Below are 17,889 nucleotides of genomic sequence, written 5' to 3'. Positions count from 1 at the left end.
AGTGTGCGAAAACCCACCGGCACTGCCTCAACTGCTTCACCATTTCGCACACCACTGGATCGTGCGACTCCCAGAGCAGCTGCCGAAAATGCTCCCTCGGCCATCGCACGTTGCTGCACTGGGCTCGACATGATAACAACGCGGGACGCCAGCACAACGATAGTCGACGCCGAGATAGGGCAACCCCACGAGCCCGCGCGCAGAACGACAGAGAGCGGTGCAAAGCCGATCGACTCGCCAAAAGGATGACCAGCTCCGTAAATTAGCCGAAGAGGCACGGGCGGCCCTGGACAGGGTTGATGCCGCCTTTAACCCATCAACGCTTCGGGCGGGGGAGCATGTTGAAGACATGATCCAATTTTCGGACTAAGTCCGCCCCCTCCGTCTGGCAACACCCGGCCAGTGCGGCCAAGCGCAAGAAGCACAGCTCACCGCGCACTAGCATAATTTAGTTTGCTAAAACTACCCAACTACACGCATCTACTACTTTAAAGGCTTACATTGTTATGTAAACTTATTTTTTCCAATCAATGTTTTGTAGTCTAAAGGGAATTAATGTAAGATTAATTTTCTTATCAACGTTGTCTACTTTGTGGGGATTACACTAATATTATTTTTCTTTGCGGGCCCCATATATGTATATGCTATCTAACTTAACTGAATACAAAGAATCCTATTATCTAAAATTATGACCTCTCTAAAAGGCGAGGTTTTCCTAGATGAAAACGGTCATTTCAAATTAAAATTGAGGCGTATAGAATAAGATGATTATAGTCATCATCGGTTGAAAATTGACATTGTTCTAAAAAGCAAGATTTCTGAGCGTATTATATACAGTACATTGGGTAGATTCAGTTGCTGCTACAGCAGAAGTAGTTGTATAGTGAAAAGTAGTTAAACCAATGGGTAAAACAAGGTACAGTTGATGCCACAAATTTTCTGAGTAAGTACTTTGTTACCAAATATATATACACTCATATATATATTCTCTCCGATTTAAATACGGACCGGAAATTTTCCCAATTTTATATAAACCTCCGATCTATAGATCTGGACCCTGGTATATAATACATCATCATATAGCCTAAACGGCAAAAAATGTCATTTTCCTGCATAAGCCAAAAACCCACCCTCAACAAAGTAAGTGCAGGATCATATCTAACTACATAATAGAAGGAAGCAACCACAGAAGATCATCCGTTATGTGGCAAACACTCTTACCAATTTTTATACTCAGTTGAGCAGAGCTCACAGAGTATATTAAGTTTGACTGGATAACGGTTGGTTGTACAGGTATAAAGGAATCGAGATAGATATAGAATTCCATATATCAAAATCATCAGGATCGAAAAAAATTTGATTGAGCCATGTCCGTCCGTCCATCCGTTAGCACGATAACTTGAGTGAATTTTGAGGTATCTTGATGAAATTTGGTATGTAGGTTCCTGAGCACTCATCTCAGATCGCTATTTAAAATGAACGATATCGGACTATAACCACGCCCACTTTTTCGATATCGAAAATTTCGGAAAACCGAAAAAGTGCGATAATTCATTACTCCTACCATATTAAGTAGAAGAAAATGAAAAATTTCTGCAGTGCGAAATAAAAAACCCTTGAAATCTTGGCAGGTATTACATATATAAATAAATTAGCGGTATCTAACAGATGATGTTCTGGGTCACCCTGGTCCACATTTTGGTCGATATTTGGAAAACGCCTTCACATATACAACTACCACCACTCCCTTTTAAAACTCTTATTAATACCTTTAATTTGATACCAATATCGTACAAACACATTCTAGAGTCACCCCTGGTCCACCTTTATGGCGATATCTCGAAAAGGCGTCCACCTATACAACTAAGCCCCACGCCTTTTTAAAATACTCATTAACACCTTTCATTTGATACCCATATCGTACAAACATATTCTAGAGTCACCCCTGGTCCACCTTTATGGCGGTATCTCGAAAAAGCGACCACCCATAGAACGAATACCCACTCCCTTTTAAAAATACTCATTAACACCTTTCATTTGATACCCATATCGTACAAACAAAGTCTAAGTTGCGATACCTCGAAAAGGCGTCCACCCATAGAACTAAGGCCCACTCCCTTTTAAAATACTCATTAACACCTTTCTTTTGATACCCATATTGTACAAACGCATTCTAGAGCCACCCCTGGTCCACCTTTATGGCGATAACTCGACCACCACTCTCTTTTAAAACCCTCATTAATACCTTTAATTTTATAACCATATCGTACAAACACATTCTAGGGTCACCCCTCGTCCACCTTTATGGCGATATTTCGAAACGGCTTCCACCTATAGAACTATAGCCCACTCCCTTTTATAATACTCATTAACACCTTTCGTTTGATACCCATATTGTACAAACGCATTCTCGAGTCACCCCTGGTCCACCTTTATGGCGATATCTCTGAAAAGGCGACCACCTATACAACTACCACCACTCCCTTTTAAAACCCTCATTAATACCTTTAATTTGATACCCATATCGTACAAACAAATTCTAGGGTCACCCCTGGTCCACCTTTATGGCGATATCTCGAAACGGCGTCCACCTATGGAAATAAGGATCACTCCCTTTAAAATACTCATTAACACCTTTCTTTTGATACCCATATTGTACAAACAAATTCTAAGGTCACCCCTGGTCCACCTTTATGGCGATATCTCGAAACGGCGTCCTCCTATGGAACTAAGGATTACTCCCTTTTAAAATACTCATTACTACCTTTAATTTGATACCCATATCGTGCAAACAAATTCTAGAGTCAACCCTGATCCACCTTTATGGCGATATCCCTAAATGGCATCCACCTATAGAACTATGGCCCACTCCCTCATAAAATACTCTTTAATGTCTTTCATTTGACACACGTGTCAAACAAACACATTCCAGGGTTTCCCTCGGTTCATTTTCCTACATGGTTATTTTGCCTTATGTTGTCACCATAGCTCTCAACTGAGTATATAATGTTCGGTTACACCCGAACTTAACCTTCTTTACTTGTTACTTCTATCTTTTTAAATTTTGTCTTCCCAAAGAAAAATTATTATTATTAAAAATTCTTTTAAACACTACTACTACTGTTTTTCTTTTAAATATATAGTTTTATCTATAGGTAACATATTTGCATACATTTACTTTGTCAATAGATCAAATGCATTGGCACGGCAAACAAAAGGTATCGTTGGTACACCACAGTTTACCGGCAAATATATTATACATATGTGACCCGGCCTATGAAAAGGTGGCTTATGACTCAAAAAAGAAACAGCTGTTAAAGATAAACAATGCATTTCTTCAGTTTCTTAGTAGTTTTTCTTTTGCATTATTTTTTTTTTAGTCATAAGCCACCGTTTCATAGGCCGGGTCACAACATATATATACATACGTATATACCCACATGACTTGTACTCAGAAGCGCTGAGACAAGCTCGTACATTATGCTGGTTAAAAAAAAAAAATTTGTTTGCCCTTTTGACGAAATTTTTTCTACTTTCACAGCTTAATAAAAGCTCCCCTTTTAATAAACCCCGGACCCGGGGTTTCTGAGGGGGCCGCGATTTAGAGGTACTATGACATTTTTTTTAATTCAGGAGAGTCTTTAGTTGTTCCATGTGCAATTTTTAAGCCGAATTTCAAAAGCAACGTAATCTGCATTTCGTTTTAATTTTATAGTGAAGTGTGAAAAATAAAAATCTATATACATATATAAAAAGAAAAGCTAAAATGTGTGTTATTTGGTCGCCGGTGTTTGAAGAGATGCGTCAGTCGATTTTGTTCAAACTTTCACACAAGTTGCGTATACCTCACGCGGGTGGTTACTACATAGGCTTGGTAACGTACAGAGTCGCGAGATATAGGCCGAAACGTGGACCGGAGAGCCAGAGTTAGACGGAAAAAGATTATTAAAATGTATGGAGATAGGCCAAATTTACGGCAGAACAACGTCTGCCGGGTCCACTAGTGAATTTATAAAGTGTTATATTTCTTTACAGTCAATTTATTTTTTACTTTTTAGTTAATTTTATTAACCAATAATAAAAACATATTTTTAAAAAAGTTTTTTTTCTTTCATTTTATTTTTTACTTTTTAATTCGTTTTATTAACAATAGAAGCGTGTTCTTAGAAAAGATTTTTTATTAAATTTAATTTAAATATCAATTTTTTTAAATTTTTAGTAGGGTAAAATATTGCTTAAATTAGTGATGTAATCTTTACTTAGTTATTTGTAACGTTTATCATCCTATCCATTTCTTTTAATGCATCAACACTGCAAGGTTTCTTCGAAGTCAACTTTGAACAATCCAGTTCTTCGATTCTTCTAAAGACCTAACTCGGCTTAAAGCCACATAAGCTTGACCAGCAGCAAACAATTTGCAGCCTAGATAAATAACAGCACGATCTACAGTAGTTCCCTGCTTTTTGTGCACAGTTGAAGCCCACGACAAGACAATCGGGAGCATTCTTCTTTCAGCTGTGCCGTGATTAAATTTAGAAGGAAATTGAACTGATTTAGGCTGTATTATGTGAACGTCATCGTTACCAAAGTCTACGCGAACCGATGATATCGTTATGGTATAGTTGAGCACGTCTGTAATATGGCCATATAATTTCAGTGATGTGACCTATTGCTCCATTTACAAGTCCCTTAGCAACGTCAACGTAAGATCTCAACATAACTTTAGCACCAACAAATATTTCTAGTTCTTTTGGAAGACCTCCTATTTTGTTAATGTCTGAGTGTATTATATTATTAACATCAATCTGATCATTGTTTTTTGTTCCATCAATTAATTGATCTTGCTAATAATCAGTTATCAGCTGAGTGAAAGAAATTGTGCTTTTGAAACGATACGTTGAGCCAACTGTCAACAACCAATCGATAAAAACGTTGAGTGAATAGAGCGGAAAATTTTTATGCTCACTAATTTGTCGTAAAGTTGCAACTGTGCGTTCGAAGAAGTTATCACTAATCAACTTCGTCAGCAGTTGTGCTTTTAGAATGCGCCCCATGCTTTGTTCAACCCATTCAAATGAATTTGTATATATGTGCATATCTTGCAACAACAAAACGTTAAATACATACATACATATGAATATAGAGATTTTCGAGAAAACATATCGAATGTGTTTGCCAAAAGTGGCTTCACTTCGGATATCAGCATCTTCGGTTCTCAGATCTTTCGCTTTCAACGCGGTGTCAGGATGAAAAAGACCCTCAACCAAATTACTGATACGAATCGCTATATTTAAATAACCCTGAATGAGTATGAGTACACAATTTTTTATATCATGATGCGAATATTTTGGGGCATATTCATAATCGAAATAAAATGTGACTAAGTTAGTTGAAGCATTTTTGACAGAGAGCACATATAAAATTGTGTCAAACAGTGCTACCTAACTTAAAATCATATTTTATTGTGACTTTACCTATGTCGCGTTCAGTTTACAACTACACATTGCAGATCTCTTGTCTGTGGATTAAATCTGTAAAACAAAATCAAGTGCGCAGAAGAGTATGCAACATTGAGGAATAACAGCTTAGCTCCTACGTTCGTTGTATACACAACAAACAAAGCGAAGTTACCTCGTTCTTGAGCCGCTGTAGGTTATTCACCATCCCTCTAAACAAAGGACTTAGGCTTTTATTCCCTTGTGAACACAAATCTTTACCGATAACTCAGTTATCGATTAATTTGTCGAATTCTCGCAAAGTAATATTGCATTGTCATCGGAGTTATATATGTGTGCAAAATTTCAGCTCAATCGGACACTGGGAAGTGTATAAAAAAGAAGGTAGTTACACTCAACATTTTTTTGACGTATTTGGGGATTTTTCAAGTTTCATAATGTCTGTTGTTTTGCTAGAAGCGTTGCTGTTTAAGGCGAAATTGTGGTTTTATGGGATGAACATTTCCTTCAGGATGAAAACGCAATGGTCATCTGAGACAATAATAATATGCTTTAGCACGATTTTGTGCATACATTGGTTAATGGCTCATATCTTTATGGCAGCTTGACTACTAGACAGAAAAAAATACACGAAAAAACCTGTTGTTTTAGCATGGCCCTATTATCATCCCACTCAGCATTTAGGTGATTCAATTTTGAATTTCCATACATATCAATACAATTTGATTACTCTTTCTGACTAAATAATGAGTTATCATACAATTGAACAAAAGAAATAATCAAATATGAATACTTTTGATGATGAAAAACTAAAAAGCATTTTTCGATCACTTTTTGGAATCATTTTTGAAGTCCTTTAATGATTAAGTTTTAATATTTCATGAAACCAACAATAAGAATAATCAAATATGCTTATCTTTGATGATCAAAAACTGAATAAAGTTTTCCAATCACATTTTGGAATCATATTTGAATCAAATGTGTTTAGGTGATACAAATTTTATAATCACTTTTCATTCAGCTTTCTGAATCTTTTATGAATATATTTGTTGACTGAATAATGAATTTTATACTTGTTGAAATTTTACTTTTCATTAAAAATTTTTATTTTTTTCACATACACATATTTTTTCAATCATGAAGCTAAGAAAAAATATATAAAAATTTTATTATTTATGCAAAAGATACTCTTCAAGACAAAATTAATGTAATGCTGCTCATGAAAGAAGATTTCCCCAACCATTTCTCCCCTTCAGCTTCCCAGAAAATACATGATTGGTCAATACATATGTTGTGAGCTATTTGAACCCCAGGTAAGTGAAACTATCTTGACATACCTGGATACGGCTTCAACATCCCGTATCGTATCCGTATTTTAAGATGCAGACGATAATGATGTTGGCTGTTGTAGTCTCAGGTGTAAATCGGTCAAGTTTGTTCGCAAGTTAGCTGTGGTTCGAAAAGCTCACTTTCGCATGCTTTCTTCCCTTGATGAAATGAGATTATTATGTAGTATCCTATTTTGAATGAGATATGAAGAATAAATGCATTATAATGGCATTCAAAAATGATGCAAAAATCGCAACCAAAACGATTGAAATATATTCACGAATATGATCAGAAAATGACTGTGAAAAGCAGTCTAATATTACTCTAAAACTATTCAAGCTCAATTTTACAATGATATCAAATATGAATAAAAAGCCTTTCGAAATAGGAATCATAAATGATTATTCAAGAATAATCACATTTATCGTACATTTTTCTCCCGACGATACGTTAATTTTCGAACAGAAAATGCTTTTAAATTTGAACGTTTTTAATCATCTTGGGGTATGATATTTAAATATTTTTTGATCAAAATTTTCAAAAAATGCTGGCTGGGATGCCTCTACAGTGGATATTTCTCAAGGCATGTTGAAAAAAGTGTGCATCCAAAGTCTGCAGTGAGTGGTAGGTGCTTAATTTGTTACGTTTGTGGGACACTACATCCATGTCAATGCTAAACGGGTACAGAATGTGTTTAGGCGGGGCTTTCCCCAAGGTGAATCCTGGTACAACGGGCAAAACAACTCTCATAACTAGTGGCTTGCCTGCAGAGCCACTGGGCAAATGTTCTCCCTACAAAATGGTTTAACAATTCCCTCCTCCAGCGCTACGCTTGAATTGTACAATAAATAAAAAATGTTGACTTGTAGCCAATTTATCACCATTCTTCATAAAAATTGCATTTAAGTATGCTAAACTCTTTAGAAATTGTGGTGTCGGTTTATAAGGACCTCCTTAGGCAATCAGTTGACAAACGTGTATGTTTTGTCAACATGTTCTGGGCAAACGTACGGACACTTAAGAAGGCTATATATATTCCCTTGCTTTGCACTTCAAGACATTTTTCTTCCACCAAAGCAATTTTCGGGAGCTCGAAAAACTTATTAAAAACCTTCTCTTTTAGGCTGATATTTCGTAGTAAAATATTTCCAACGCATGCGGCTTTTTTTTCTTTGTTTTTAAAATAACTATGATAGTAATTAAGTCGTATCCGTTATTATGAAACCCATCAAAATTAGAAAAATTCGTAACATTTTTCAATCTGGTAGCTTTTTTTTTGGTCATTGTCCCCGCAAAAGTCAAGTGGCTAACGTCACACTATATGGAACTACCTACATTTTTTGTATCATAGTTGTGCCCATTTCCTGATATCTAGAAGTTTCTACTTATTGTGAACGTATCACATAGCCTTTCTCAATTCAATAGCACCAATTAACTGTGCAAATATATAAACAAATGACAATCTGTTGAAAAAGATATCACATAGCCTTTCTCAATTCGATAGCACCAATTAACTATGCAAATATATAAACCAATCACATGCAATATAATTCAGGTTAATCAAATCAAAATTTTCGAAACTAACAACAAAAACACATATGGTTCCAAAGTAGTGGAAGGAGTAGGGTCTGCGGTGTACTGTGTTGATCCGGAAATAAGCAGATCATACAGACTGCCGGATTACTGTAGCGTTTTCCAAGCGGAAATATTAGTCGTAACAAAAGCAGTAGAAACCCTGGATGAGAATAGCTTAAGGCACAGCACAGCATCTAAATGCGTGTTAGAGTGTAAGCAGTCTCTGGAGAGAATCGGGACAGGGAGAAGCATGCATCTATATTGGGTCCCAGGGCATATATGAATAGATGGGTATGAAAAAGCGGACGAACTAGCTAAAAAGGGCGCATCCCTTGAAGGTTGCTCCGTAGACGTCCCAATTAGACTGGGCGAGATTAAGCGAAGGCGACAGGTGCACATGATCGCCCAAGCAGGAAAGGCGTTGGTCCAAGCGCGGGGCTGTAAAGTGTCGAAGATTATGTGTAGGTCTTACAACCTTAGACTAACACAGTTGCTCCTATCATTAAAAAGAGAGGACTGTAGACTCATGACGGGTGTTCTGACTGGACACTGCCTTCTGGCGTCTCATGCCTTTAAACTAGGCTTGGTCAGTGATAGCAGATGTAGGAAGTGCGGGTTGTAGGAGGAAACGATCGAGCACGTTCTGTGCTCGTGCCCTGCACTTGCCAGGCTAAGGCTCCAGCTATTAGGAGTGATACAGCTGTCAGATCTAGTAGCAGCAAGTGGCTTAAGTCCTAGGAAGCTTCTAGTATTTGCCAAGAGGACGGAGTTATTTTATAACATAGGTCTTGGTTTTTGATAAGGTTTTTCAGTTTGGTCGTTAAAACAAACTTCTGGTAACACTACGGACTCAATCAGTCTATGTGAGGTCCTCATGGACCGGCCAGTTCAACCTAACCTAACCTAACAACCAATTTGCATACACTTTGCATGCCATCTAATGGCATCCGCATAGCAACGTACGCACTGTTGTAAACGGACTTGAAAGCGTTCTACGAAAGTTAAGTAATGAAGAATGCAAAATAATAATAGGAGATATTAATATCAATACACTTAACACAGACAGTGATATTGTTACTTTGTATTTAGATATGCTCTCTTCACTCGGTATGGAAAGAGTAATAACAGACTGTACAAGAGTTGATATTAAGCGAGGGACAAGTACTTGTATCGACCATATATTTGTAAAATGTAATAATGCTGATACAGAATCTGTCACTGTTGAATGCAATATAACAGACCACTATTCATTAGTGTTTGGAATATCTACGCAACATCACATAACCAATGCAAAAAGCGCTATATCCCCCTTGAATGTTTTAGATACCGCAAAAATAAAAAAAACAGATTTGCATCGAAAACTGGAGTGATGCTCTTTTGTTAAATATAAACTCCATGTTTAAAAAAATTTATGAAAACTGTGCTCGCAAACAAAAAGTAAAAAGCAAAGAATACGAAATGACTGGATGACTAGAGATTTAGAGACGCTATGCAATAACAGAGACAAATTGTATCGTAAGTGGAAAACCCGACCTAATGATAGTATAGTAGAAACACAATATAAAAGTTTTAGAAATTATGTCAATAAGCAGATCCATAGAATAAGAAATAGTTTTCATTGGGTTGGGATCAAAATTCTGCTTTTTTGAAAATTTTGCATTCATAATTCCGGAAGTCGAAACACCGGAAATCAATATTATGGAAGTCAATATTCTGGAAAAAACCGATCCAACACCGGCTGCGCCATGCACAGTAATTCTGTGTAGAACACCTTTCTGCATAGGTGGCCTTCGGCCGCGCTTATAAAAAATAACCCTGGGCTACGCCATGCCAAGTCCGGGTGTGTGGTGTAACCGTGGCTACCGCCACGGTGATGTCCTTTTGCGTAGTACACCCTTCTGCGTAGGCGGCCTTCGGCCGCACTTTAAAAAAATAACTCTTGGCCGATCCAACAGCGGCTACGCCATGCCATGATTCCGGAATTTTGACTTCCAGAATTTTGTCGACCCAGAATTTTGACTTCAGAATTTTGATTTTAGAATTTTGACCGTTTCCCGTTTTTATTTGAATAAACTCTCCGAATGCAAACACGATATCAAAAAAACCTGGCAGATAATAAATGAAATCGTTGGCAAAAAGCGCATTAGTTTAGACGACACTATCACCAAACACTTTAAAAATACCGACATAAAAAACACTTGCGATACTTTTGCGAAAACGTTTGATTAAGGGAGGTGCAGTTCACGTTTGTGATATTAAAACAATAAGTGCATTTGAACATAAGATACCAAATTCAATATATGTTGATGAGGTTAGTGAAGAAGAGATTTACCATATCATTAATAAAGTCGATGACTACAAAAGTCTTGGATTTGACGTCCTCAGACCGACAGATCTTAAGCAAAATGCACCTGTCATAGCTCCAGTGATATCTAAGCTAATTAACCTTAGTTTAAGATATGGCGTTGTACGCAGAGCCCTAAAAATCTCGGTAATAAGGCCTATATATAAGTCAGGACAAAAATCTGATCCAAAAAATTACCGCCCCATAGCAATATTACCTGTTATTGAAAAAATATTGGAAGAAATTGTAGTCACGAGACTGACAAAATTCATTTAAAAGTACAAAATAATTGAAAATAGTCAATATGGGTTCCAAAAACAAAAAACATCAACCAACTTCTCGGAAATTTTGCTAACAAAATAAATGAAAATCTTGGAAAAAATATCCACAATCTTGCACTTTTTATAGATTTTACCAAAGCTTTTAACACTTTAACACATTCAAAGCTACTCGAAGCCTTGGAAAACGCAGGAATAAGAGGAAACTGCTTACAATGGTTTGAAAGCTATTTGAAGCTAAGAGTCTATAGGGTGAAAATTTGCAATGAATTCAGCAACGAGATCTCTGTCTCCAACGGAGTTCCTCAAGGCTCAAAGCTGTGGCCCATACTATATTTAATTTATGCAAACAATTCGATAAAGTACCTAACAGACTGCGAAGCCTTTGCATATGCAGACGACACCACCATCGTAGTGTCCCACAAAGATTTAAACGTTGCAACAACTATAATGCAACAAAGACTTAATATCATTGCCAAATGGTCTCACGACAATGGACTGTTAGTCAACGAATTAAAACTAAAGTCACGCATATTAGACCACCATATTTGCAAACTTCAAATATCCATTTAAAATTCCATATCCACGATTGTTTACACAAAACTCTTATGCGTTGTTTGTGTGATGTCAATATTGAAACCGTCCGCACGTACAAATATTTGGAAATCGTCATTGATGACCATTTCAAATGGAATGAGCATGTAGTGTATCTACATAGTAAGTTGCGAAAAACCTCGTACTTTCTGAGCCATCTTAGCTATTGCAGTAACTATGCAGCCTTGCTACAGGCATACCTGGCTTTGTCAGAATCATACATCAGGTACGGCATCACAGCGTGGGATACTCCCACAAGTTGTAACAAGATACAGTTGAGCCAGAACTACATTTTAAAAACTTGGCGAAAAAGAAAAACACATATACACCGAGTATCAAGCTTAGTAGGGAGCTAGGTATACTTGATGCTAGAGCCATCTTAAAGATTACTATACTTAACGAGTTCTACGACGAAAAGAAGTTCCAGATACCAATCAACCACAATATCGGAACAAGAATGTAAAGGCAAAACAGACTTAGATTACCAAAGTTTCTGAATAACTACTCAAAAAATACTTTGTCCGTATTAGTACCTACCTTTCTAAATGAGCTACCAGTCAATTTGCTAAATTTGTCTAACGAATTCCCTCGAAAAAAGTTAATCAAATAGCACAAATTAACTGTGCAAATATATAAACAAATGACAATCTGTTGAAAAAGATATCACATAGCCCTTCTCAATTCAACAGCACAATTAAACTGTGCAAATATATAAACAAGTCACATGGAAATTTTTTTTTGAAAAAGCCAAATATTTCAAAATATTTACGTTGTTCCCATTTCCTGAATTCTAGAAGTTTCTAGTTATTTGTTATTCACACAATCCGCTAATGTATAAATAGCGCTCACAAAACGTATCTTGATTTACTTAACATTTAACAAGCGTTTGAAAAAGTCTCAAATTAAAATATATGAATATAAAACAAACCAAAAGGAAGTTTTATTCAATAACCGCGACATTTCAGTTCAAAAAATCTAATTAATTTAAATTAAAATGAATTTTCGAAGTTATCTCGTGCTCCTGTTGGTGGTGCTTAGTTGTATTTTGATCTTCACGAATGCGGAACCTCCCGTTCCACCATATATCGTGGCAATATATGAAAAATCAAATTATATTTGCTATGGCGCATTGATCAATTGGGATTTAGTGATTACAACTTTAGAATGCGTGAGAGAAAAAGAAGCTAAAGATATCACAGTTAAAGCTGGTATAAAAAAATTATCAGACATGGGGGATGTTCAGCACGCGGCTTTGTTATATGATGAATCTTGCTATAAACACGATTATCCTGATTTGAATATAGGTATAATTTTAGTGAGGAGAGACTTTGACCAACGTCCTGAAATAGAACCAATAAAACTTTGCAGTACTACATTAGAACCGGGCAATGAAATAAAAGTTATTGGAATTAATCCTAGAATTAGTTGTACTGTCGATAAAATAATAAACAGGAGCCATTGTGAAAATTTTTTCTTTAGGCAAATGAAAAGTTTTAAAGAACCAATGATTTGTACTGAAAACAGCTTAAGAGTTGGGAATAGCAGGTTGGCACGTCCTGGAGCACCGGGCGTTAAACACGAAACTCTTTGTGCTGTGGCGGGTTCAATTGGTAGTTTAATATTTTATACAGATTTATCTGCTGGAAGTGCAGCTCATACGTATATAACAAACAATTTTAATTTAGATTTTAATTTTTCATAAATGTTTTTATACATGAAATGCCGTCATAAATGTATGTAATACTTCCAAATTAATAGTACAGAGAGGGTACACTCGCAAACATCGGCGTGCTGATATATTTCTGTTAAAACGCTTTCGTTTTTCTTTTCCATGAGGAAATATACTAAAATTATAGTTCTTAATTGAAAAACTTAAGCTGCTACAATCAAATGCTACGGAATTAAAAACTCATTGCGCACATATTGTTGTAGCAATATGGGAGTATTGCATATATGAGTGCTAAGTGGAACATCGGCCTATCTCGGTTGAAAGCCCCATTCAACAATTTTTTGTATAAATGTCCCAGCTCATGTCAAAATATTTTAAATTGGGCATTTTCCAAACGGTGGCTGAGATAGTGTGAAATTCCTCTCAGCAGTCGAAATGGCGATATTTTTATGTATTATGTACAAAGAAATGTTGATAATTGTAATTTAATAAAAAAAATTTGTTTATATTAATTGAAAGTGTGATAAAGTTGTTATTTTCTTTACTGACTTAAAACTCATTATAAATTTATTTCTATTTCACCAATTATGGGTTGACAAAAATGAATCCTCTTCTCTTAAAACTCATTGAAATATTTGTCGCTTTTTATAATATTAAACAAGGTAGGGTAGGTTGAACTGGCCGGTCCATGAGGACCTCACATAGACTGATTGAGTCCGTAGTGTTACCAGAAGTTTGTTTTAACGACCAAACTGAAAAACCCTATCAAAAACCAGGACCTATGTTATAAAATAACTCCGTCCTCTTGGCAAATACTAGAAGCTTCCTAGGACTTAAGCCACTTGCTGCTACTAGATCTGACAGCTGTATCACTCCTAATAGCTGGAGCCTTAGCCTGGCAAGTGCAGGGCACGAGCACAGAACGTGCTCGATCGTTTCCTCCTACAACCCGCACTTCCTACATCTGCTATCACTGACCAAGCCTAGTTTAAAGGCATGAGACGCCAGAAGGCAGTGTCCAGTCAGAACACCCGTCATGAGTCTACAGTCCTCTCTTTTTAATGATAGGAGCAACTGTGTTAGTCTAAGGTTGTAAGACCTACACATAATCTTCGACACTTTACAGCCCCGCGCTTGAACCCACGCCTTTCCCGCTTGGTCGATCATGTGCACCTCTCGCCTTCGCTTAATCTCGCCCAATCTAATTGGGACATCTACGGAGCAAGCTTCAAGGGATGCGCCCTTTTTAGCTAGTTCGTCCGCTTTTTCATTCCCATCTATTCCCATATGCCCTGGGACCCAATATAGATGTATGCTTCTCCCTGTCCCGATTCTCTCCAGAGACTGCTTACACTCTAACCTGCATTTAGATGCTGTGCTATGCGAGATTATTGCCTTAATTGCTGCTTGACTGTCAATATAAAAGTTAACACGGTTGCAGCTTAAGCTATTCTCTTCCAGGGTTTCTACTGCTTTGGTTACGGGTAATATTTCCGCTTGGAAAACGCTACAGTAATCCGGCAGCCAGTAGGATCTGCTTATTTCCGGATCAGCGCAGTATACCGCAGACCCTACTCCTTCCACTACTTTGGAACCATCGGTGTACACATGTATCGCCTCGTCCGCCATTTGCGCACCCTTGCGCCAACCGTCCACCTCTATTGTGGCCTTAAGATCTCCCTCGAAGCGCATATAGGGAATCATGTAGTGTGTTCGTCTTGTGATTGATGACGCTATACTACTATGGCCATATGGTCGGCGCTCAAGCTGCCCCGAAGCACCGAGCCTGTTGCGGTCGTTAACGCTTTGTTCTTTGCTACCAGGTCTACAGGTGGGATGTACAAAATGGCATACTGTGCAGCCGTCGGGGTTGTTTTCAGGGCTCCCGTAATGCTAAGCATCGATAGTCTGCATACCCCCTCTAATTTTTTGAGGTATGTTGTTTTTTGTGTGGCTTTCCACCAAACAAGAACTCCATAGTATAGAATAGGGCGTACAATCGCTGTAAAAACCCAATGAGAAAGGGAGGGCGATAGGCCCCACGTACACCCCAGCATTCTTTTACATGCATAGAGTGCCGTTGAGGCCTTCTTGACCCTCTCCTCCACGTTGAGCTTCCATGACAGCTTACTGTCTAGGATGATTTCTAAATATTTTGTGCAAGGTTTTTCCTGTAAGGTCATCCCTCCTAACTTAGGCCTGGTCCAATTTGGGACCTTGTACCTCTTTGTAAACAAGACCATATCCGTCTTCTCCGCATTGACTTTCAACCCGACATTAGATGCCCAGGTATGAATATCGTGAAGCGCCCGATCCATCAAAGAACTAATCGTTGGAAGGCACTTTCCACTTATGACAATTGCAACGTCATCTGAGTAAGCCGTAAGTTTTACGGGTCCCTCATCGAATTGCCTGAGCAGTTGCTTGATGACCAGCGTCCACAGCAGAGGTGATAGCACCCCTCCCTGCGTCGTGCCCCTGTCCACTGATTTCGTGGCTTCGTACAATCCCCATTGTGATGTAATCTTTCTGCAATTTAACATGCAGCCGATCCATCTGATTAAGGCAGGATGTACTTTAATGTAATTAAGACCATCCATAATCGCCCTTTTTGCAACATTATTGAAAGCCCCGGCAATGTGCAAGAAGACTCCTAGAGCATACTCCTTATATTCCAGGGATTTCTCTATGCTTATTACCACCCTATGCAATGCGGTGTCTACCGACTTGCCTTTGGTGTACGCATGCTGTGTTGTGGAGAGCAGCTTTTCATCCACGTTGGACTTTATGTACACATCTATCAGTCTCTCAAAGGTTTTGAGCAGAAATGATGTCAAGCTAATGGGTCTATAGTCTTTGGAATACATGTGACCGATCTTCCCCGCCTTTGGTAGAAAAGCTACACGAGCAGTTCTCCAAGAGTGCGGTACATGATTCAGTCGTATGCACCCATCGAATATTATTTTAAGCCATTCCACGACCGCCCTACTTGAGACTTGCAGCATGGCCGGGAATATACCATCTGGGCCCGGCGATTTAAACTTAGAAAACGTCTTCACTGCCCACTCGATCTTGGTATCGGTCACCAAGCCCGGCACTACTAGCTCCGTGATCGAAGTGTGAGTGATGTCTGCTGGCTCCTCTAAACCGTCTCCCGATGGGAAATGTGTATCAAGAAGCACCTCAAGGGATTCCTCACTATTACGTGACCATTCCCCGTTCTCTTTCTTTATTAGTCCCTGGACTATGTTTCCCTTTGCTATGACTTTTTTCAACCGTGCTGTTTCGCTGGAGCACTCTATGTCCGTACAGAAACGTTTCCATGAGTTTCTCTTCGCCCTGGTAATTTCGCGCTTGTAGATCCTCAGTAGACCCCTGTGCTCGTCCCGATACGCTTCGCTTTCCGCGGTCTTTGCGAGCTTAAACATTTCTTTTACCTGTCTTCTTAGAAGACTCAGCTCATTGCTCCACCATGGCGGCTTTGCTTTTCCTCTGAATCTTCTTAGAGGGCAAGCTTTGTTATACGCAGTCATAAGCGTCCTTGTTAGGAATTCATTCGACTCCTCCAGTTCCTCTACATTAGCAACCTCTTTGGGTTGTCCCAGTTTTGTTTCTACATGTTTCTGGAATTTAGTCCAGTTCGTTGACCTAGGGTTTCTAAAGGTTCCTCCCTTCTCTACCCTCTTTACGGGGATGTTGAAGCTGATATACGCATGGTCGGAGAAGGATGGTCTATCAAGAACCATCCAATCATACCTTGATATATATGGCTCGGAGCTCAATGTAATATCCAGAACATTGCTGGATGTTGGACCAATGTATGTAGGGACATTTCCCCTGTTGGCTATCTGCAAATTGGTTTGCAGGATGTAACAAAACAGAGATTCGCCTCTCTCGTTCGTATCTGCTCTTCCCCACGCATTGTGGTGCGCATTTGCATCTGCGCCTATGACCAACCTCCCTTTGCGCCCTTCCTCCTGTACTAGCCTTTTGCACTCCATCGGTGGGACCTCCGCAGCATGGGCCATGTAGCAGGACTCCAGGATAAATGCCTGCTTATTCTTTTGCTCAACGGCCACCGCTACGAGATCCTCAGTGGTGTAATTAGGCAGCATATATGAATGCAGCTGTTTCCTTACCATTACTACAGCTCGCACCCGTCCTTCCGTTTGCGCGTAGTAAACGCCAAACCCGCGCGCGCTAAGTCCAGACACCTTTCCTCCCGATGAGAGCCACGGCTCCTGGATCAGCGCCACGTCAAACGAACCCTCCTCAAGGGTTAGGAGGAGTTCGCTCGACGCCACTTTACTGTGTTGGAGGTTTATCTGTAGGACTCGCAGCACTATTGGGCTGTTTGTCCCCCTCCAGCACCTTCGTCTTGACGTCGCCCCTTCAGCCTCTCGTGACTGTTGTGCAGGGTGTTCCTCTGTGCGACGCTCTTCTAGTACGTTAGTGGTGACGTCGGGGACCTCCACCTGTCTTTTTTCCCTTAGGCTTCTGAGGTCCTTTTCGACTTCGCCCACCTCTAGCGTGTTAGGGTTTTATCCTCGGGACTTCTTTTCCTGAGTCGCATGTAAATTTTGCCAGTGCCAAAGGACATTTTACCAAGCTGCGTGTACAAAATATCCTCCGCCTGCTTGTTTA

At 38.9% G+C, this 17,889-nt stretch overlaps 1 protein-coding gene across 6 annotated transcripts in view; it reads right to left on the bottom strand.

Moving 5' to 3' along the window:
- LOC137241336 (apoptosis-resistant E3 ubiquitin protein ligase 1) overlaps nt 1–17,889 on the bottom strand; it is a 236,233-nt gene that overhangs the window by 156,600 nt on the left and 61,744 nt on the right. Inside the window, exon 2 of one of the 6 annotated variants that reach the window (XM_067768836.1) lies at nt 6,794–6,973. The exons of the other annotated variants lie outside the window; for them this stretch is intronic. Within the exon in view, the coding sequence (XP_067624937.1) occupies nt 6,794–6,812 (19 nt within the window). The 5' untranslated portion in view covers nt 6,813–6,973. The remainder of the gene's footprint in view (nt 1–6,793; nt 6,974–17,889) is intronic. 6 annotated transcript variants of the gene reach the window in all.

The sequence above is a fragment of the Eurosta solidaginis genome, chromosome 2 (genome assembly GCF_040869045.1).
Source record: "Eurosta solidaginis isolate ZX-2024a chromosome 2, ASM4086904v1, whole genome shotgun sequence".
Lineage (NCBI taxonomy): Eukaryota > Metazoa > Arthropoda > Insecta > Diptera > Tephritidae > Eurosta > Eurosta solidaginis.
This window is presented reverse-complemented; position numbering and strand designations above follow the sequence as displayed.